The sequence below is a fragment of the Equus asinus genome, chromosome 17 (assembly GCF_041296235.1).
Source record: "Equus asinus isolate D_3611 breed Donkey chromosome 17, EquAss-T2T_v2, whole genome shotgun sequence".
Classification (NCBI taxonomy): Eukaryota; Metazoa; Chordata; class Mammalia; order Perissodactyla; family Equidae; genus Equus; species Equus asinus.
Window position 1 is genome coordinate 45237321 of NC_091806.1, and position 20155 is coordinate 45257475.

At 62.7% G+C, this 20155-nt stretch overlaps 1 protein-coding gene across 11 annotated transcripts; it reads left to right on the top strand.

Annotated features, from left to right (window-relative positions):
* Positions 1-1190: 1190 nt before the first annotated feature.
* ALDH3B1 (aldehyde dehydrogenase 3 family member B1) lies at positions 1191-19940 on the top strand. 11 transcript variants are annotated; one of them, XM_044762065.2, is made up of 10 exons: positions 1191-1383; positions 6744-6906; positions 10039-10149; positions 10246-10366; positions 10651-10736; positions 11270-11351; positions 13725-14111; positions 14816-14982; positions 17584-17683; positions 19294-19940. In XM_044762065.2, exons 2-10 carry the CDS (start codon positions 6745-6747, stop codon positions 19482-19484), a joined length of 1407 nt encoding a protein of 468 aa, XP_044618000.1. In that variant the 5' UTR covers positions 1191-1383; position 6744; the 3' UTR covers positions 19485-19940. The 11 variants fall into 11 exon arrangements, 10 of the variants coding, with proteins under 10 accessions (XP_044618000.1, XP_070344382.1, XP_070344381.1 ...); XR_011495192.1 differs by lacking the exon at positions 1191-1383 and adding an exon at positions 2350-2477 and having other exon boundaries at positions 14842-14982; XM_044762064.2 differs by lacking the exon at positions 1191-1383 and adding an exon at positions 2350-2477.
* The last annotated feature ends 215 nt before the right edge of the window (positions 19941-20155 follow it).

The window sequence follows — 20155 nt, forward strand, 5'->3', positions numbered from 1 at the left end:
GGATCCTCACCCCGGGGGCCTCTAACTTTGCGCTTGGGATGGGTCACACTGCTCTCTGAGGGGATGCTGCTGGTGGAGCCAGGATGGCCCCATCTTCAAGGCAGGGAGGCGGAGGGAAGGCCTTCACACCTACTGAGCATCTGCTGTCTACCAGTCGCTTTCCACGTGGGCTGGTCTGTCCCCCTCACAGCATCCCTCTGAGGCAGGTGGAATCAAGCCCATCTTACGGAGGGGGAAACCAAGGCCCAGAGAGGGGCAGGGACCTTCTCCAGGTCATTTAGCAGGGGGGCTGAGGAGCCTGGTTGGAATCTGTGTCAGCAGGCAAGGCGGTGAGTTGCTCTCGGGCAGGTCTGAGGCCGTGTGAGCCAGGCTCACCAGGAGTCTGAGTGAGGGAATGAATGAATGAATGGATGAGTGAGTGAGTCCACCTGATGCCATAGCTCATGACCAGCCCACCCTCCCCCACCTCTCTGCCCTGGAGAGGGAGGCCAGGGATGAAAATGCTGAGGACCTTTTCCTCCAATCCTCCAAACTAGAACCCAGAAGAGCTGCCGCAGGGCAGGGCCTGGCCCAAGGCAAGTGCCGGGGGGCGGGGGGCAGGAGGGGGAGGGTCTCTGCGCCCCTGCTCTAACCCCTGTGCTCCCCCCCACCTGGCTGACCCGGGTCCTCGGCAGCGCTTGCCGCCCACCAGAGCTGGCCCTAAGGGTGCCTCCTGGTGGTTTCCCACACAGACATCTTCCCATTGATCCTGAGTTTTCCAGGACAAGGATGTAACCCCCAGGCCCCACTGAGACCTTGGAAGTTTGAGGATCAACGGAGGCATCCAACCCAGAGAGGGCAGAGGGCAGGCCCCTGTTCCTCCCCAAAGGGCAGTGAGCCCTCAGACTGAGGGCACTTCACTGCCAGGCCGGGTTAGGACCCATGTGCCAGGCAGTCAGGCCTCTTTGGGGACCTCCCAGGTCATTCCTGAATTCAAGACAAGTTCAGGGATCGACCCTGCAGGGGGGTCCCTGGCCAGAGAGGAGCTGCTCAGGATCCTGCAACACCCTTTCCACCTACCAGTACCTCCCCAGGTGGGCCCCTGATTTGCTGTGTGGCCTTAGACCAGTGGCTGCCCCTCTCTGGGCTCGGTTCCTGGCTGAGGGCTTACCAGGCTCAGCCCTAGCCCAGCCCCTCCTGGCGCCGTCTCTGCCTCTGCCTGGCTCAGCTCCAGACAGCAGGGCAGGGCTGTCACATGCCGAGCCACGTGACAGGCAGCGGCTGGGGGCTCCATCCCACGCAGAGGACAGGCCCTCTGTAGTCCCTTACCCCTTCCCAACTGGCTGAAGCCTCCAGGGGCTACCAGAGCAGGTGGGGGCCAGGGGACCACGCCTGCCCTCCCAGGTAGGCAAGGGGAGCGAGGCGGGCGGGGGCGATGAGGAGCATCTCCCGGGTGCCAGGTCGGCCCAGAGGCCTCAGGCCAGGATCCCAGGCAGACCCGGGGCACCGAGGCGGAGCGGCCGTGGCGGGCCCAGGGCGGCAGACAAGGGGGGGATGACACACAGGATGCTCCTGCCCCCACACCTGTAACCTAATCACCTGCCTGTCTGACAGCAGCTGCTGCTCCGGAATCATCCCCCTTTGTGCGGTTCCAACAGGTGTGCCGGGTGGGGACCAGGGTCAGGCGGAGGACAGGGCCCCTGGCACAGCTCAGTCACCTGAGGAGTGGGACCACAGGAGCCACCATGGTGACGCTTACCATCACGATGGCTGTCCTAGAAGGCGGAGGGTGGCACTCTTCCCCAGGAGGTGGGAGGGGACATCTGGGGATGGACACAGACCCCACTCCAAGTGACAAGCCTTGTGTGGTCAAGCCCTGTCCTCTCTCTGGGTCTTTATTGTGAAATGTCAGGCTGCAGGGGGACAGGCTCTGTGAGTGGGGTGCCAGATGTGGTGGGGTTGATGGACACACTCACGCGGAGGGCAAGGAAACTCAGGGGGCACGGAGTCAGCCTCAAGGATGTGTTTCCAGACTCCAGCCATCTTTGGATCTGACCTTGTCATTTTGAAGCTGGGAAACAGGCTCAGAGGGGCTGGGGGATGGAGTGGGGAGCAGGGCTTTCCTTGCTATTCCAGGCCACTGGGCCCCACCCCACACCGTAATTCCCAGGGCCACTGCCCTGGCCTCCCGTCCTCCTCCAGCTGGGCCTGGGTCCCCTCCAGGCCTCGGGCCGGAGACCTGCTGTGTGGCCCTGGCCTGTTGCTGGCCCTCTCTGGCCCCAGCTCCTGGTCTGTAGTCCAGGAGAGGACCTGGAGGCCCCTGAGGGAGGTGATGGTGAAATCTCGGCCTGCAGCCTCCAGCCGTCCCAGAGCTGTGGTCAGGCACGAGGCCAGAGCAGCCCCGCCCCGGGGCAGGCCCAGCCCTGGATGTTTCATAAGGCAGAACAGCGGGCAGACTGGGAACCGCCAGGAGGAAGGGCAGCTTGGCAGGACATCAGGTACAGTGTCCCAGGGAGGCTGGGCACGGAGCTGTGAGCGCTCAGGGCCCCGGGCCCTTGCTAGCAGGCTGGCTCAGGGACTCTGGGTTGCTGGCCGCTCACAGCCACATGCATAGACTGGCTTTCTCTTCCGCCTGCCTAGGGAGAAAGGGGAAGGAAGGAGGGACTTCCCTTTGCCCCGACCTACAAGAGCAGGAGAAGGAGGGGCTGAGGAGAGGCCTGGGGGTCCCTGAGGCCAGCAGGGACACTCGTTTGTCCCTGGGTTACTGCTCATCTTTAAGGGGGCCAAGGGCCCCAGCCCTGGACCCGGCTGCCCGAGGAGAGAATGTACCTCCATCCCTGGGGGCAGGCGGGTGTCAAGCATCCGTTTGGTAACACATAGCTCCTGGGCCCCACCATGCTTGGTGCCCACGCCGGGTGCTCAGGAACCGGTGCTAGGGAGGCACACGCAGCGAGCGTTCTGGGGAACGGACCCTGCTGGGGTCCAGGAAGGAGGAACCAGCCAGACCTGCTCTGCCCCTTGGAAGGACTGATCAGAGGGGCTTTGCTGGCCTCAGGGAGCTGGCAGCACAGCCTCTCAGTGGGCTGGGGCTGGGGTGGGCTCATCTCACAGGCAGGAGTTGGTTCTCAGCTCCTCATGGCCCCCGTGGGAGGGAGCCCCATTCCCGGGGCTTCAGGAGACCTGGTGCAAATCCAAGTTATGGCTACCCAAGGGGGATCAGATTGGAGACCCTGGGGGTGGGGACCTGTAGGGCCTTCGAGGAGGGTCCCATGCCCACCGCCCTCTGGCAGCCTGATGGGAGGCCCCAAGGCCTCAGACCACCGTATTTACCTCTCACCTTCGCCGGCTCTGCGTCCCTGCCCCAACCTGGGTCTCAGGTTAGCGTCCTTGGCTCCCTGGTATCCATGTGGGCCAAGGGCTCTCCCTCCTGGAGTAGCTATCCTTCTATCCATCTGAATGAGGAGCATTTAGAGCCACGGTCACTGGGCACTCACGGGGCTCAGCCCTGCACCGAGCACTTTCCGCTTGAATTCTCCTGACAGCACCGTGGGGAGCTACAAGTACCGTCCCATTTCGCAGGTGGCACAGTGAGCCATGGAGAGGCCCAGGAGCCTGCCCGAGCACTCCCAGCTAATAAAGGGCATTGCCGGGATTCGAACGCAGGTCATTGGGCCCCTGACACGTCAGACTGGGAGGGTGCTGTTGGAAGGCCTGTGGTATAGGTGGGGAAACTGAGGCAGAAAGAACGAGTGACTCGGCAGAGGTTGGGGGTGGGAGAGAGCAGGGGCCTGCGCCACTGGATAGCTCATTGGCAGGACCGGCCGGGGGCGCAGACTGGCGGTCAGCCGCCGTGGATTCTTGATGATGCTTTCCAGCCAGCAGACCTGAGTGCCCACCCCGTCTGTCCCCCTCCTCGACTCCACGCGGCCCCTCCCTGGGCCTCAGCTGCCTTCGGGGGCACCGTGCTGAAACCCACGCTGGCACAGCGCCTGGCACAGTCCGCGCCTGGTTACTACTATTATTAGAGAAATCCCTTCAGGGGACGTGGCTGGTCCTCCCCGGCCCCCAGGACAGGGGAAACAGGCCCATTGCTTGTCACCATTAAGTGATTTAGAACTCCTGCCCTGCTGTCACTCTGAACAGACACAGCTGAGCAGGTGGTTGAAGCTGGGGCTGCCTCAGCCCGCTGTGAAGATCCGTGTCCCCTGAGCCCCTGTGCCCACCAGCCCCTGGGACCACAGGGCCCACCCCGAGGAGGCAAGAAGGGGAGGTGGGTGGGAATTGTCAGGAATAGCGCAAACAGCACCACTCTCACCCTGGCTGGGCGACCGCTGACCTCAGCCACACGCTCTGCCTGCCTGGGTCTGCAGTCCAGGCTGGCCCAGAGGGGTCCCTTCTCCCGAGGACTCGGCCGCCCCTCTCCCCAGGGTCAGGCTGCCCTGCTCACAGGCCCAGGGTCCCCCCAGCTTCGCTCCTCTGCATGCCTGGATTGTGCCGAGCTCCCTGTCCCCCAACGAGCACCCCTCAAGGCCTCGGTCCAGAGTGACCAAACTGCAGGGGGCAATATTGGGTGAGTTGGCCTCTGTTGCCAGGAGATGGTGCTGGAATGTTCCATCTAGACCTCCACCCGCCCCCACAGAGCTGCCCCCTCAACCCTGCCCAGAGTTGCACCATTCCCCTTCCATGCCATGCATTTTTGTGGGTTCTGCAGAGGCTGTTATGAAAGGGCAAAGAAGCCTGGGTGGGGAGGTGGGAGGTGCGAGCACGGGTCACCATGGCATCCACGGGCAGAAGCCTGCAGGTAAGCACAGGGCAGAGAAAGGACTGGGAGAGGGAGGCGGGAAGGAAACATCAGTTGAGGACTTAGTACAAGTCACCCTAGCTGACCCTTGTCGAGTGCTTACTGTGTACACAACAGCCAATGCTCTCTGCGGCATGATGTGGCTTAATCCTCAGAACCACGCAGGTGCTTTTACCGTCCCCACTTCACAGACAAGGAATCAGGCAGAGAGAAGATGAGTGACTTGCCGAAGGTCACATGGCCATGAGAGGCAGAGCCGGAGGACGAACCCAGATGGTGGCTCTAGAGGCAGGCAGGACTCTGGGCTCCTGGGCCTTGGCACCGGCCAGCGCGCCCTCCTCCAAGAAGGAGGGTGTGGGGGGATCGTGGGGCTGAGAGGCACTCTGACAATGTCCCCCTTCTGCTACACTGCCACCCTCTCTGAGAGGCCCGGTGCCTAGCCTGTGCCTGACCGGAGCAGGATGTCTGTGGGGTCAGCTTGGCCCCCAGCCACGCCTAGGGGGACGGTGTGGGGCTCCAGCCAGGTTCTCGGCCCACCGTGCCCGTCGGGCCAGGCCTTCCTGTTGGCTGGAGCAGGCTCGGCCCTCAGGGCCATGGAGCCCCCTGGAAAACTGAGGGCCAGAGTGACAGGGGCCACCTAACAACAACAGCTGGCAGCCTTGGGGCACAATGCCCTGCCCTGGGCTCAGGACCGGATGGCGAGGTCTCTTCCTCGGTAAACAGCGTGTCAGCTGGTGGCAGCTATCACCATCCCCAAACAGACCAGGAGACTGGGGCACGAAGGCCCAAATGATGAGTTCAATAGGCAAAGAGGAGCCTGCATTCCGGTCCAGTGGGAGGGCGGAGTGGGGGATAAAGATGGCCAGGGAGGTGGACAGGATGATGCCGGGTATTTATCACGCCGCGGTATGACCCAGTGTGGTGAGGAGCAGAGCCGAGGGGCCACCGTGAGAGTGTGTGAGGGAGTAATCAGAGCGAACTGCCTGGAGGAGGTGTCGGCCAAGCTGAGACCTGAAGGGAAGGGAGTCATAGAGGATGGGAGGAAAGGGTCCCCACGGGTCCTTGGCACCAGGCCGAGGAGCAAGTACGATGGAGACCTCCTCTGATGAACTTCAAGTAAACAGAGGAGGGCCCGGAGGAATGTGAGCCCCACCCTGCCTGATGACAGCATAAAGCATGACTGCCCCTCACCCCTCGCCCCTCCTCCAATGCTGTGGCCAGGGCTGGGGTGGGCAGCAGGGCCCCTGGGAGGTCCGGGTCTTCTTTCCCCATCTTGCTGGGAGCTGGGGCACAAGGAGAAGAGTCCACTGCCTGTGGTCCCCCAGCCCCCCGAGCCACCGCCAGCCAGCCTGGCCTCCCTGAGCAGCGCCGCCAGGCTGGGGGTGGGGGGACAGACCACCCTGTGTCCGGAATGTCCCAAAGTGGTGACTGCAGTGGCAGTTGGTGGACTGGCCTTCTACTTATCAAATTCTTCCTGGTTACGCCACTCCGGCCTGGCGGGGTGGGGGGGGGGGTGCTCCCTCTCCTGGAGGGGCACCAGAGTGGGGTGGGGGTCGTGGCTGCGGGCTGATTTCTGGGTGGCGGAAAGAAGTGTGGTCCCTGGCTGCCTGCCCACCCTGAGGGGCTGTGGAGTAGCTGTCCCTGAGCCCACGCCCAGGCCTGCATCCGCCTCGAGGTCCAGGACCCTCCCGTCCGCTGGACCCTCCCGTCCGCTGGTCAAGGGGAGTGGTCTGCGGGCCTGCCGGCGCGTGTCCGAGTGTGTGTGGGTGTGTGCTCGCGCGCATGTGCAGTGCATGTTTATGGCGTGTGTCTGAGCGTGCCCCGTGTGTGTGTTGGGGGGGCCGCCCCAGCACTCTGGGGTTACCACGTGAGTCCCTGTGAGCCCACATGGGTGCAGGCAGGGCCTGGGGAGGGTGCCCACAAAGACGGGGGAGCCCCGGCCCACACTGCCGCCTCCCGGCAGGATGGACTCCGTCGGGGACACACTGCAGAGGCTGCGGGAGACCTTCAGCGCGGGGCGCACGCGGCCGGCTGAGTTCCGGGCCACCCAGCTCGAGGGCCTGGGCCGCTTCCTGCGGGACAACAAGCAGCTTCTGCAGGAGGCTCTGGCGCGGGACCTACGCAAGGTGAGCGAGTGGGGCAGGCGGGCAGGGGTGTGGGGTCCGGGACAAGGGGACGGGCATGGCAGCCTCCTCCCCAAAGGGAACTAAAAGCCTCACGCCCTTCCCTGGGCCATCCCCGGCTCTTCTCTCTTCGTCCCGTCACTCATTTCTTCATTCACTCAACAGCTCTTTATTGAGCACCGACTGTGTGCCAGGTTCTGTTCTAGGCTCTGAGGATCGACCAGAGAATAAAACAAAGTCCCATGCCCAGGGAGCTGGCTTCTGGGGGGAGAGTACAACACAACAGTAAATGAATAATTACACAGCATGTCGGATGGTGATGAGCACCATGGAGAGACACTCCCAGTAGGAAGGGGGCCAGAGAGGGCCAGGATCGGGGTGCTGTTTTATATGTGGGGGTCAAGGGAAGTTTCTCTGAGAAGGTGGCATTTGAGCAGAGACGTGAAGGAGGTGGGGGAAGGAGCCACACGGACATCATGGGAAATGGCAGGGGGCACAGCATGTGCAAAGGCCCTGAGGCAGGAGGTGATTGGTGTGTTTGTGCTTGAGGAGCAGCAAGGAGGCCAGCGTGGCTGGAGTGGAGCCAGGGAGGCAGAGACATACAACAGATAAGGTCCAGGGAGGTGGACTTCACACCATGTAGGGCCTCACAGGCCAGGAGGACTTCCACTTCCCTTGGTAGGGTGCGCGTCAAGGCCTCTGTCCAAACCCTGGAGGCCTGGGGGCTCAGCCCATGCCAGTTCCAGCAGCAGTCACAGCAGGATCCCAAGAAATGCACTTCCTCGTAGGCAGCCTCCCACCCCCTCAGTCAACAGGGCCCACCGGCGTGGTTGCTTCTGCCCTAGGACAGCTGTCTGGAGGGTCTTCTCTGGGCAAAATGTCCCCCGTGTTTGTACTGAACTCATCTTCGCCCCAACCCTGGGGTACATCCCAGGAGGGGCCTGGGGCCTCCTGAGCCCACGGATGGGACCCCACATTGACCCCTGGGGTGGTCCCTTGCTGCCCTCCTCCCTCCCTCCCTCCCTCGCCTTTCTGGTGGGCCTGCTGGCTCCACCCGGGTCCTGAGAGATGCCGGAACGGGTGGCGGGGGGTGTGGCCTTCAGCAGCCTCCTCAGGACCCGCCTGATTTTCAGGCACCTGACTGAGTGTCCGCCCGGTTTCCGGAGCAGTTGTGGACCTTGACACTAGTGTCTCGTGGCATCTGGGGTCGTGGGTCAGGGACACCCCCTTTCCACGGGGGCAGCAGAGGCTGGTGACAAGGGCTTGTCCTGAGGACTTGGCCTCCTGGTACCACCTGCTCCCTTTCTCAGTGTCCCCAACCTTCTGTTTACCATGATGCTCAAGACTGGAGCCAGGTGAGAGCCAGGCTCCCTCATCGGCTGTTTCTGGAATCATCTGTTTTCCTATTTATGAAACCAGGCTGCCGACCACACTCTCCTTGACTTCCCAGCCCCAGAGGGGCCAGCAGTGCCTCCCTGTGGACATCATCCCACTTACCGAGCCTGGTCCAGGACAGAGGCAGCTCCGTGGGGACTGGCACCCCCCTGAGCCTCTGCCACTGCTCACCCGCTGGCCCGGCCTGTCCGGCCCGGGGGGGGGGGGGACCTGACCCGACTGGCTGTCTGGTCTCTTTTCTCCGTTGGGCTCAGATTTCACCTCCTGCCTCTCATCCTGACTCCTCCAGGCTCCGGGAGCCCAAGCTGCACAAAGGGAGCAGCAGCCCAGAAAATTCCATCCAGTGCCTCCCTCGGGCCTTGCCAGCCCAGCCCCCCACCCTCCCCGCACACGCACGCAGCATGTGCCCTGCCCACTCCGCGTGAATCCCTCCAGGTGGGGGCGGTTACCCCCAGTCACTCTCAGAGGAGGCTCAGAGAAGGCACGCTCTTGCCTAAGGGCGCACAGCCCAGGCTCTTCCAAAGTCACCGCCTCCAGCCAGGTTCAGTCGGTCCCATAAATCAGCCCAAACCTCACTCAGGTCACAGGCGACATCCAGATGCAGTGGTCAGGCCACGTCACTCACTGGGCAGGGGCGCGGGTGGCGGACACAGGCATGGGAAGGCAGAGAAGGACTGGCGCGGGTGGCTTCTTCGCCCAAGGTCCCAGCGGCCTCTTCCTCAGGGCTTGGGCCTGGCCCTGGCCTTGCCACTGGCCTGCTGAGTGGCCCTGGGCAGGGTGTGCCCTTCTTTGGGCTTCAGTTCGTCCTCGCCGACCCAGCACCTTCCTCTAGCAGGGCTGGGTCTCAGGCATCGGGACAGCCCAGCTCTGGTGTCCCCGGCTGTGGGCCTCCCGCTGCCCGCAGCCCACAGGCTGGTCTCTCCTCCCTGGGGAGGCGGCACAGGCATCCGGGCCTGCAGAGATGGGGACAATGTCCCTCTTGATGACTGCCTCCTTCTCCCTCCTGCCCTGGAAATCTGACAGTGACCCCTGGCCCCTGGGCTGTGGGAAGGGATAGCGTTTACCCAGGGGCGCCTGTCCCTTGTGTCTCCTGCAGACTGATATCCACACAGTGGGCCACAGTGGGCCAAACAGACAGTCCTATTAAAACCAGTTGGATCCTGTCCTGCTCTGCTTGACATTCCTTCCCCTGCTGCCTGGCCCCAGAGCCTCGCCCACTCTGCTCCTTGCTAGTTAGGAATACAGCAATCCTGCGCCCACCTTAGCGCCTTTGCACATGCCATCCCCTCTGCCTCCAGGTATCTACAGGCTCCCTCCCTCCCTTTCTTCACTGCTCAAATGTCAGCTCATCCCAGAGGCCAGCACAGACAATCTTGTATAAAATAGAGCACACCCAGACACATGCACACACACTCCTGCCGTCTCTATTCCCCTCATCCTCTTCCATCTCTTCATTGCCCCCGTCACGTCCTAACACAGCAGTCAGTGCTCTCGTTATCACGTTCACGGTCCCCCTACAACGTCAGCGCCATGGGACAGGTTTCCTTCTGTTCCAGTCACCGCGGCATTCCACCGGTGTACTGTACATGCTCACTGGACATGGAGAGAATGAATGAATGAATGAGTGAACGAGTACACAGGAGCAGGCCGTGGCTGGAGGAGGCAGTGCCCTCCCAGGGCTCCGGCCGCCTGCTGACCTTGGTCCCCGGTCCGAGGCCTGCCCCTGCCCCTCCCCTGCAGCCGGACTTTGAGGCGGAGGTGTCCGAGTTCAGCATGGCCCAGCACGAGATTCACCTGGCCCTCAGGAACCTGCGGGCCTGGATGAAGGATGAGAAGGTGCCCAGGAGCCTGGTGAGGCGGCCTGGGGTCAGGGCGGAGCCGGAGGGTGGTGCTGCTGGGCTGGGGGGGCTGGGCGCCTCGCCGCTCACCACCACGCTGGCCCCCCAGGGCACACAGCTGGACAGGGCCTTCATCCGGAAGGAGCCCTTCGGCCTAGTGCTCATCATCGTCCCCTGGAACTACCCCCTGAACCTGACCCTGGTGCCCCTGGTGGGCGCCCTCGCGGCAGGTGAGAGCCAAGCTCCCCACTCTCATCTCCTCCCTCTGGACGGGGGCCACAGAGCCAGGGAGGAGCGGGGAGCTGGCACCAGCTGGCTAAGAAAGCCTAGTTCCCATGCGGTCCACCATCCCCGGGCTGTGTGACCTTGGGCCCCTCATGGTACCTCTCTGAGCCAGATTCTTCACCTGAAGGTGGAGTGAGGCAGGCGCTGCCCTGCAGGTGTGAGGACTGAATGGAGCCGGGGAGTGGCTACACCTCTCCCAGCTCTCGCCCTGCCTTGTCCTGCCCTGCAGGGAACTGTGTGGTGCTGAAGCCGTCGGAGATCAGCAAGAACATGGAGCAGGTCCTGGCTGAGGTGCTGCCCCGATACCTGGACCAGGTGAGCAGGGCCCAGGGCAGACAGACCAGACGCACTCGGGCTGATGAGGGTCAGGCAGGTTCCCAGGGGCTGGACAGGCTGTGGCATGGCCCCTCGGGCAAGACCTGAGTTCCAACCTCAATCCTGCCTCCTCTGGGTTATGTGGCCGTGGCCAGGCCACCACCCTCTCGGCCTCAGTTTCCCTCTGAGTAAAACAGAGGGGTGGCAATCACAGCTGTGCTCTGAGGAGCCCGTTTCCTGGGGGTCCCTGTCTGTCTTCTGGTCGCCCTGCTCCCCTGGCTCTGGCCTCAGCCCTCCCCCAACCCCACCAGGCCCCAACCTCACCCCTGTTGGGCTGGAACCGCTCACATCCGGCCCCCCCCGCCCGGGACCTCTCTGCTCCCTGCCTCACCTCCGCCAGCCCCAGCGGGAGCCCTGGTGAAGCTGGGAAGCTGGGTCAGGCCGGGCGGGGTGGGCGGTCCCAGGCCGGCAGGCCGCCCCCTGGGCTCTCAGGCCGGGGTCCCAGAGGGAGCCCTCGCCCGTCCGCCTTGCAGAGCTGCTTTGCGATGGTGCTGGGCGGGCCCGAGGAGACGGGGCAGCTGCTGGAGCACAGGTTCGACTATATCTTCTTCACAGGTGAGGAGCCTGCTGCAGGGGGCCAGGGGGACGAGGTGGAGGCCTGAGCCCAGCCCCACCCTCAGGGGTCCTGTCCCCAACTCTGAGAGAGGCCACAAGGGCCCAAGGCAGACGGACAGCTGGGGAGGATGGAGACTGAGGCGAGCACTGAGTGGTGCTCCCGGCTCCAGGACGGGCTTGCTCCTCTCTCCTAAAGCAAGCTTGGGGAGCAGGCTGGGACCCCTCGGGACCCATGACAGGGCTGGGCTAGGTCCCATCTCCCCGGCACGGGCCCCTCTGCCAATCACAATCTCATGAATCACAGCATCTACCCTTTCTGAGTGCCCTCTGCGTCGGGCGCTTATCATGACTCCACTGCCCCTCATCCACCGCCCCACCGCCCCACGGCCTTATCCACGACCCCACTGCCCCACGGCCTTATCCACGACAACCTGACCACTCCACGGCCTTATCCACGGCCCCAGCGCCCCACGGCCTTATCCACGACCACCCCACCACCCCACGGCCTTATCCATGACCCCACTGCCCTCCTTCTGGTGGGCTGGACAGATGAGGGGCCAGAGGCTAGGATGACAGAGCTGCAGTGCTCAGCCCAGGTCACCCTGCTGGCAGGCCTGATTTTGCTCCCAGGCCCTTGGGCAGAATGGATCTCAGAGGTCACCTGCCATCACCCTGGCATGTGCCTGAGTGACCCAGATACCCCCTAGCTTCCAGTGAGCAGCACGGAGTTTCTAGAGGAGACGAAAGGCCAAGGATGCATGTGGCCACGTTCCGGTGCCAGGGCCTGGAGAGGGGAGAAGGCGGGGACCCCCCAGCAGTATCTGAACCTCCTCGCTGACCTGCTCCTGCCTCGCATGCCTTGTCCTCGTCAGAGCAGGGGACATGCTGCCCCTCCCTCTCCTCCCCAGACTCTGCCGGACAGGATGGCGACTGCGGGAGCAGAAGACCGGGTCCTCAGCTGTTCCTGCAGATTCCTAGGGGGTGGGAGGAGCAGCAGAAGGATGTCAGCCCACCTTTCACCATCAGGCCCCACAGCTTGGTGGGCTCTGGCCTTGGCTCCCCAGGCTGGAGGTGCAGAAGCCAGGCAGACCCCAGGAGGCTGGCTTCCGGGCCAGGTGCCCAGGGTAGCCTGTGCAGAGGCCGGCAGACCAGCCTGGAACCTACTCTGCCAAGACCTCTTGACTTCTCCAGGCCTCACTTTCCTCATCTGTAGGACAGGGGCAATCCCTAAGTCCAGGCCTGTCTCGAGGACAAATGGACACAAGGAGAGCTTTAGTTAGAGCGCATGGCCTGGGGAGTATCCATTCATTGACTCACTCGCTGAATGGTTCCTGGGGGCCGTGCTGTGCCCAGCACCAGCCAGGCCCTGGGATAAGCAAGGACTATGGGGACAAAGGCTCCCGCCCTCACGGAGCTCGCATTATAACGGGCCAGTCGAGGGTGCATGGCCGTGGTAGGGAGGCGACAAGTGGTGGAATTCAACAAGGGGTGAGGGTCGGGAAGGCCTCAGACAAGGAGATGTTGGAGCAGAGACTAAAGGACCTGAGGGAGGACTCTCAGGTGCAGGGGACACACGCGGGGCCTGGAGGGGAGGGGGCGAGGCCGGGAAGCAGGAGGAGCCAAGAGCAGAGGGGGGACGGCACTTTCGGCTCTCGCGGGCGGTGGTAGCCAGGAAGAAAGGCCAGGGTCATCACAACAGACACGGCCACATGGGACACTGGGCTGGGGGGGGGGCAGGAGTATCTTGAGGTCCGGTGGACTTTAGGTCAGCGGGGGCTGAGTGGCGGAGGGGATGGTGAGCCCTGGGAGATGAACCCAAAGGAGAGGTGGGGACAGGCTGGGCCCTCCGCTTAGAGGTGAGGGAGGGAAGCAACAGAGGGTGGCAGGGCTGCCAGGTTAGGTCAGAGAAAGGGGAGAACCAGCTGGAGCGGGACTCCGGCCTCGGGCGATAGGAGTCACTGAAGGTTCTAGAGGAGAGCGGAGAGGTGGGAGGGGTGCAGGGCGGCATGTTAGAGAGTCACCTGCAGAGGTGAGGCGGGGATCAGAAGCAGGGAGACCAGACAGGAGGCAGGGGGCTCCCGGACTTCCAACAAGGCAGGCCAGGAGAACGAGCAGGTGGCCTGGCTCACAGCCGGGCAGAACTCTGCAGAGACCCTGCACTGTGGGCCTGGGCCTGGGGGGAGACAGGACAAGGTCCTGGGGCAGCGACTGGCAAGGGGAGGCCAGGTGAGGGCTGCACCCATCTGACTCAATGGTCTATCCAGAGAGGCACAGGGCCAGGAGTGATCCCCCCTCGAGGGGTCCCAGCCCCCGGGCTGAGGCCAGCTGCTGGGTCCAAGCGACTGAGGGCCACTTGGGTGTGTCTATGCCCAGGGAGCCCTCGAGTGGGCAGGATAGTCATGACCGCGGCCGCCAAGCACCTGACACCGGTCACACTGGAGCTGGGGGGCAAGAACCCCTGCTACGTGGATGACAACTGCGACCCCGAGACGGTGGCCAACCGCGTGGCCTTTTTCCGCTACTTCAACACGGGCCAGACCTGTGTGGCCCCCGACTACGTGCTGTGCAGCCCCGAGATGCAGGAGCGGCTGCTGCCCGCCCTGCAGAGCACCATAGCCCGCTTCTTCGGCGAAGACCCCCGGAGCTCCCCGAACCTGGGCCGCATCATCAACGACAAGCATTTCCAGAGGCTCCAGGGCCTGCTGGGCTGCGGCCGCGTGGCTATTGGGGGCCAGAGTGACCAGAGTGATCGCTACATTGGTGAGTCGCGCTCTCCCCGCCCCCCAGGCTAAGGCCCTCCTGCGTTGGAGGCACAGCTGGGCCCCGAGTCTGGGCCCGGCCCAAGCCCTTGGCCCTCGGGCTCCCATGGCCCCACTGCCAGAGCCCCGCCTGATCGACGGCTCCGGTGCCGCGATCCCATGACGCTAGCGGTCCCCATGCCACGGTCTGCGCCCGTGACCCCATGATGCCACACTCTGGCCCCAGCTCTGATTCTCTAAGCTGGGACCCCAGTGTTCCAGGGCCCCGAGTGCTCTGATTCCAAACTTCCGTCCCATGATCCGGGGCTCCCTGGGGCCATGACCCCAGGTCCCATGAGCCCGCAACTCCTGGGTGCTGAACTCCTGTGCCCGTCCTGAGTGTCTGCTGTGCTGTGATTACAAAGTGGCCCTGTCTCCCAGGCCACATGGCACAGCTGGCGATGCTGCTGCTCTAACGGGCTGGGACCTCGGACTCCAGGGGTCTAAGATCCCGTCACCCCCCGACTGTAAGACCGAGGCTGAGGGGTTCTCTGGGCCCCGTAGGCCCTGGTCCCCTGGTCAGGCTGGGGAACCCCTCACGGTCACTTCTCAGGGGCTCTGGGGAGACTCCCCTCCCTAGAACCTCCCTGAGCCTGGAGCCCTGGGTCCCTGGGCGCTGCCCAAGGCCCCCACCACGGGGCTGAGCCGTCCCCTGTGCCTGGACAGCACCCACGGTGCTGGTTGACGTGCAGGAGACGGAGCCAGTGATGCAGGAGGAGATCTTCGGGCCCATCCTGCCCATCGTGAACGTGAGGAGCCTGGACGAGGCCATCGACTTCATCAACCGTCGGGAGAAGCCCCTGGCGTTGTACGCCTTCTCCAAGAGCAGTGAGGTGGGGGCTCAGGCAGGGCTGGGGCAACAGAGGGGCTGGACAGAGGTGAGGGCAGGTGCCAGCAGTGGACGGTGGAGTGGTGGCAGCCGAGGGGGAGGTGGCTCCAGCACCAGAGTGGACCAGGAGGCCTAGCGGGGGGGTTGGAATCCTGGCCCCTCTGGGATAGTCACAGGAGTTCTGGGATGGTGGCAGCCTTGCTCTGTCCCTGTCCTTTCTCTCTGGGAGCAGCCGGGCCCTCCAATCTAGGCCACACTCTCCTGGGCCTTCAGTGGGCAGCTCCCCAGGTCTTCTCCAGGGTCCAGTGTCCTCTCTCGGTCAGCCCCCGCCTCTCTGCTCATCCTTGTCATCTCGGCCTGGTGCCTGGGTCATGAAAGGCACACACAACGACCGGGGAAGGCTGCATGACCAGAACAAGCAGGCTGAGAATGAGCCCTGGGCCCCCACCCTACTCAAGCCCCGGGGCAGCCCGGGAGCCTCAGGACACGACTCCCCTCTCACCCAGCTCTCATGAGATCTTTCCTGGACTGGACAGGTTTTTTAAAATCAACTTTTTATTCTGGAGTAATTTCAGATTTACAGAAAAGTTGCAGACAGTCAGGGAGTTCCCATGTCCCCGGTGCCATTTCCCCATTTAAGGCCCCTCACGTTGGACACTGACATTAGTACATTACTGTCGACCACACTGCAGACTTGATTTGGATTCGTCAGTGGCATCCAAGCCAGGGTCTCACGTTACATTTAGTTGTCAAGGCTCCTCTGGCCGGTGACTGCCTCTCAGCTTGAGAGGTACTGGCCAAGTGTCCTGCAGAATGTCCCCCATCTCACTGGTCCATTGTTTTCCTGTGAAAGAATAACAGAAGCCAGGGCCGGTCTCTGCCCATCACATCAGGGGCACATGAGAGCCACACGTTACAGAGACGGCCAAGGTTGTGTCTGCAGGGGTCTCCACTGAGGAGTGACTATTTCTCCCTTTCCTTACTCTGTTCTTTGGGAGCAAGTCACTAAGTCTAGCCCACTTTCAACACGAGGGGAGTGACAAATCTCTGCCAGCTGCAGGGGGAGTATGCACATTTTTTTTTTTTTTAAGATTTTATTTTTTCCTTTTTCTCCCCAAAGCCCCCCGGTACATAGTTGTGTATTCTTCGTTGTGGGTTCTTCTAGTTGTGGCATGTGGGACGCTGCCTCAGCGTGGTCTGATGAGCAGTGCCATGTCCGCGCCCAGGATTCGAACCAACGAAACACTGGGCCGCCTGCAGCGGAGCGCGCGAACTTAACCACTCGGCCACGGGGCCAGCCCTGGGAGTATGCACATTTACTCTCTGGCTTCTGTAAGAAAGATGTGTCTCTTGAATCATTTCTCTCCATGCGCATGGACTCGTGAGCATCTGCTCTATTCTCCGGGTGACAATCCAATTCCACTGTTTCTTTCCTCAAATTGTCCTTGCTCTGGGCACTGGCAGCGGCTGTGTCCCTGAGGCCCGCTGTCCTTTCTTTTCCAACCACGTCCTTCCGTTGGGTCTTTCCTTCCTTCCTTCCGGGTCTACAAGATGCTTTGGGTTCATCTTGTATTTTCCCGGCCAGCCCTAGCATCAGCCGTTCCTCTAAGGAGCCCTGGTTTATCCAGATAACGTGAACTTTAGGAACGCTACACAAGTGTTTTGGAAGTGGGGTCATCTGGCATAGCGGCTTTTAAGCTTTTCTGACCACCCAGCACTGGCCCCAGGACACAGAATGACACCTAAGACACACATCCACCCCATATGACTGGCTCTCACTCCTCGCAAAGCACTGATGCTTTCTACTTCATCTTCTGGCATTGTCTTAAGGTCCTGGTCTCAAGGTGACTTCTGAGCCACGGGTGGGGGTCCACTCCACCCGCCATCAGCTAAGCCCTGACCCAGCCATTGTCTGAGGGCCACACGTTGTAACTAAATATAGTGAAGTTTTCGTCCAATGATTCTCTAGTCTCTACTTGCCTTTTTTCCCCTCTCATTCTTCAAATAGACCTGTAGGCTGGAGAGGAGGGGCCTGCATTGAGCCAAGCAAGGGCCAAGTTCGTGTTTCTAAAATACAACTCTGACCGCATCACCACATCTAAATGTCCCCTGTGCTACACACCACGCAGGCCCCTCTACCGCTTCCCTGCCCCTCGGCCGCGCCCCCTGCCTTTCACCTGCCTGGGGACCCTCTTTCTTGTCTCTGCCAGAACCACTCCTGACCCCGCTTCAGACTCGGCAGGCACATCCCATCCCTCCCGTGACGCCTCTCTGAGTCGCCAGAACCTCACCCTGCACTCTCCCTGTCCCCGGGCGACCGCTGGGTTTCCCGCCTCACCTCGGGCCAGAGTCTGTGTCCCCAGCACCCTGCAAGGGCCACATGCAAGTGGATGCTCAGGAAACATGTCTCTGGTTGGGGGCTCGGTGGCAAGTTGCTACACAACCACGCCTGTCCCCCCACCCGCTTCAGCTCACGCAGTGGCCTCAGACCCTGGAAGGGGTTCCAGGGCCCTGAGCGGGCCAGGCGGGGCCCCTGGGGCCCGGGGGTAGGCTGGCTGGCCTCCCGCTGCCCGGCCTCGAGGCCTCATGGCTGTTTCTCTCCCAGGTGGTGAAGCAGGTGCTGGCCCGGACCAGCAGTGGGGGCTTCTGCGGGAACGACGGCTTCATGCACGTGTCCCTCGCCAGCCTGCCCTTCGGAGGAGTGGGTAGGTGCCAGCACAGCCCAGCGCCACCATCCTGCTCCCCTCTGCAGTCTGGAGCGGAACCTTCCAGACCTGTCTGCATTTCCATATGTAGGAGGACCCACAGATACGCAGCTCAGGTTGTTTTCAAACACCACTGTGACCGCTGGCCACTGCCTGCCACGGCTCTTCTCCCGAGAGCACGGCTTCCAGGCTGCCCGTCGGCACGCACAGGGCGGCCTCGCGTGTCCTCTTGATCCCGTGGTGAAGCTGCATGCTGTTCCTTTAACCCCGCCCATGGACTGAGGAGGCCAACCCTCGGCATGTCACCCCCCCCAGGAGACAGGGGCTCTTGCCAGCTCCGCCTGCCCCTGGTGAGGGAGGACGCCCTCAAGCCCCAGCAGGCCCCATGACAGCTGCAAAGTCCTCACCTCCAGAGCAGGAAACTGTGGGGCTGGTCCTAGCAAGCCCAACGGCTGTGTGATCTGGGGTAGCCACTTCCCCTCTCTGAGCCCACCTCCTCCTCAGTGGAACGGGAGGGCCAGAGACTTGAGGTCCCTCCACCTGTCCAGACTTGGCACCAGAGTAAATGACCAGCAGGGCCTGCACCCTCCCTGGAGAGCGGCCGGTGCCCCAGGAGCACACGGCGGGCTGAGAGCTGCCACTGTGGCAGTGCAGGCCCCCAGGGCTGGGCACCGCTGCTGTCCCTGGCTCTGGAGCCCCCTGCCCCCAGCCCGCCTGGTTGCCCCTTCTCCAGTCCTAGCACTGCCTCCTCAGGGAAGCGTGGGGTCAGTCTGGGAGCCCATCTGACCCTGCTTCGACCCTGCTGGAAACTTCCACCGCTCCCAGGCCCCTTGGGATCAAGCCAGGCCCCCATGACTCCCAGCTTCCTGAGGCTGGTTCTTCCTGGTCTGGCCTCTCTCTTCACTTCCCTGCCTGCTGCCCTAGCCACGCAGAGCTCTGCACAGGTCCTAACATACCACAGGTCACCCACCTCCAAGGCTCTCTGAGTTGCCCCAAGCCTGGGTCCCTCTTGCCCCAACCCACCCTCTTCATTTGGTCAACTCCACATTCCTCAGGCCTCGCTCACTCCAGGAAGCCCTCCCTGATTACCCCCAACTCCACCAGGCTGGGTCCCCTGAACTTCCCAGTGCAGAAGCTGCCTGGTCCCTGACTCCCTCCCTATGTAGACCTCATAACAACACAGCACTTACTGGGTCCACAGGTCTGAACACTCACCCAATCCTCACGACTCTAGGAGGTGGGTGCCATTGTCACCCCATGTCACAGAGGAGAGGAAGGCGAAGTCACTTGCCCAAGGTGACACAGCTAGTTCAGAGCTAGGACCAACCCCAGGCAACCACTCTGGCGTCCACACTCTTGAGTGCTGTCTACCTCCCTTGCCCTAACACCTGGCACGGAACCTGGTGTCCCCAACGTTTACTGAGCTGGTGCGAGGCTCAGGGTGAAGGCTTCACCCACAGTCTCTCATAACTAGCCCACTTTACAGATGGGGAAACTGAGGCTCGGAGGGGTGAAGTAGCGCACCCAGACCCGGCAGAGCCCAGGTCTGTCTGACGTCACTTCGGCTGGCCACTGAGGGCCTGACTGCCATGTCCCATGCCACCATACAGGTGCCAGCGGGATGGGAAGATACCACGGCAAGTTCTCCTTCGACACCTTCTCCCACCACCGCGCCTGCCTCCTGCGCAGCCAGGGGATGGAGAAGGTTTACTCCATCCGCTACCCGCCCTACACGCCGCGCAACCTGAGGATGCTGCTGGTGGCCATGGAGACCCGCAGCTGCAGCTGCACCCTGCTGTGAGCCCACCTGGGGCGCCAGGGCACCAAGCATCGCTCCCGGCTCACATCTGAGTCCTCTGCTGCTGCGGCCACCTGTGGCTGGTGGAGATGTGGCCTGGGGTCCAGGGCACAAGGAGGAAGGCCCAGCCAAGGCCACAGCCCAGATCTGTGCTTGCCCTCCTCCCTCCTGGGGCTTTCCCCTTCCGCCTCTGGCCCTCAGCCTCCTCCCTCAGCCGCCCCTCTGGGGTGGGGGAGCTGGGAGACAGCGCAGTAAGCTGCCCTCCCACCCCCACGCTGGCCACCAGTGTCCTGGGAGAGGAGGGGAGACGTGGGCACCTCTGAGTCACCCCCTTCCTGTGGAGGCTGCAGCAGAAGGGGCCCTGGCATCTGGTCCAGGCCACACGGTGGACCCCCTGGGACCTGGGCCTTTGTGTGAGTAAACTTGGGAGCTAAATAAATACAAGCTGCTGACCCTGAGCTCCAGGAGTCCCGTCCTCATTTGGCGGGGCAAGGCGACCTCTCTCTTCTCTCCCCACCCCCAGGCCAGGCTGACAGACACCTGCAGTGGGGTGTCCCAGCCTTCTGCGTGCGCCTTTCAGGAGCTCTGAACCCACTCTTGTCCCCCAAGTGGCCGGCCCCGGGTGCCTTCCCCTCACCACATCCCCTTGGATTTATCCTCTTCCCCGTCCTGCT

Bases quoted from the DNA above. Each gene is read 5' to 3' on its own strand.
- ALDH3B1 (XM_044762064.2), top strand. From the start codon at position 2,407: ATGTTTCATAAGGCAGAACAGCGGGCAGACTGGGAACCGCCAGGAGGA. The intron at 6,907-10,038 runs GTGAGCGAGTGG...CCTCCCCTGCAG, and splicing joins TGGCGCGGGACCTACGCAAG to CCGGACTTTGAGGCGGAGGT. The intron at 14,983-17,583 runs GTGGGGGCTCAG...TTTCTCTCCCAG, and splicing joins CCTTCTCCAAGAGCAGTGAG to GTGGTGAAGCAGGTGCTGGC.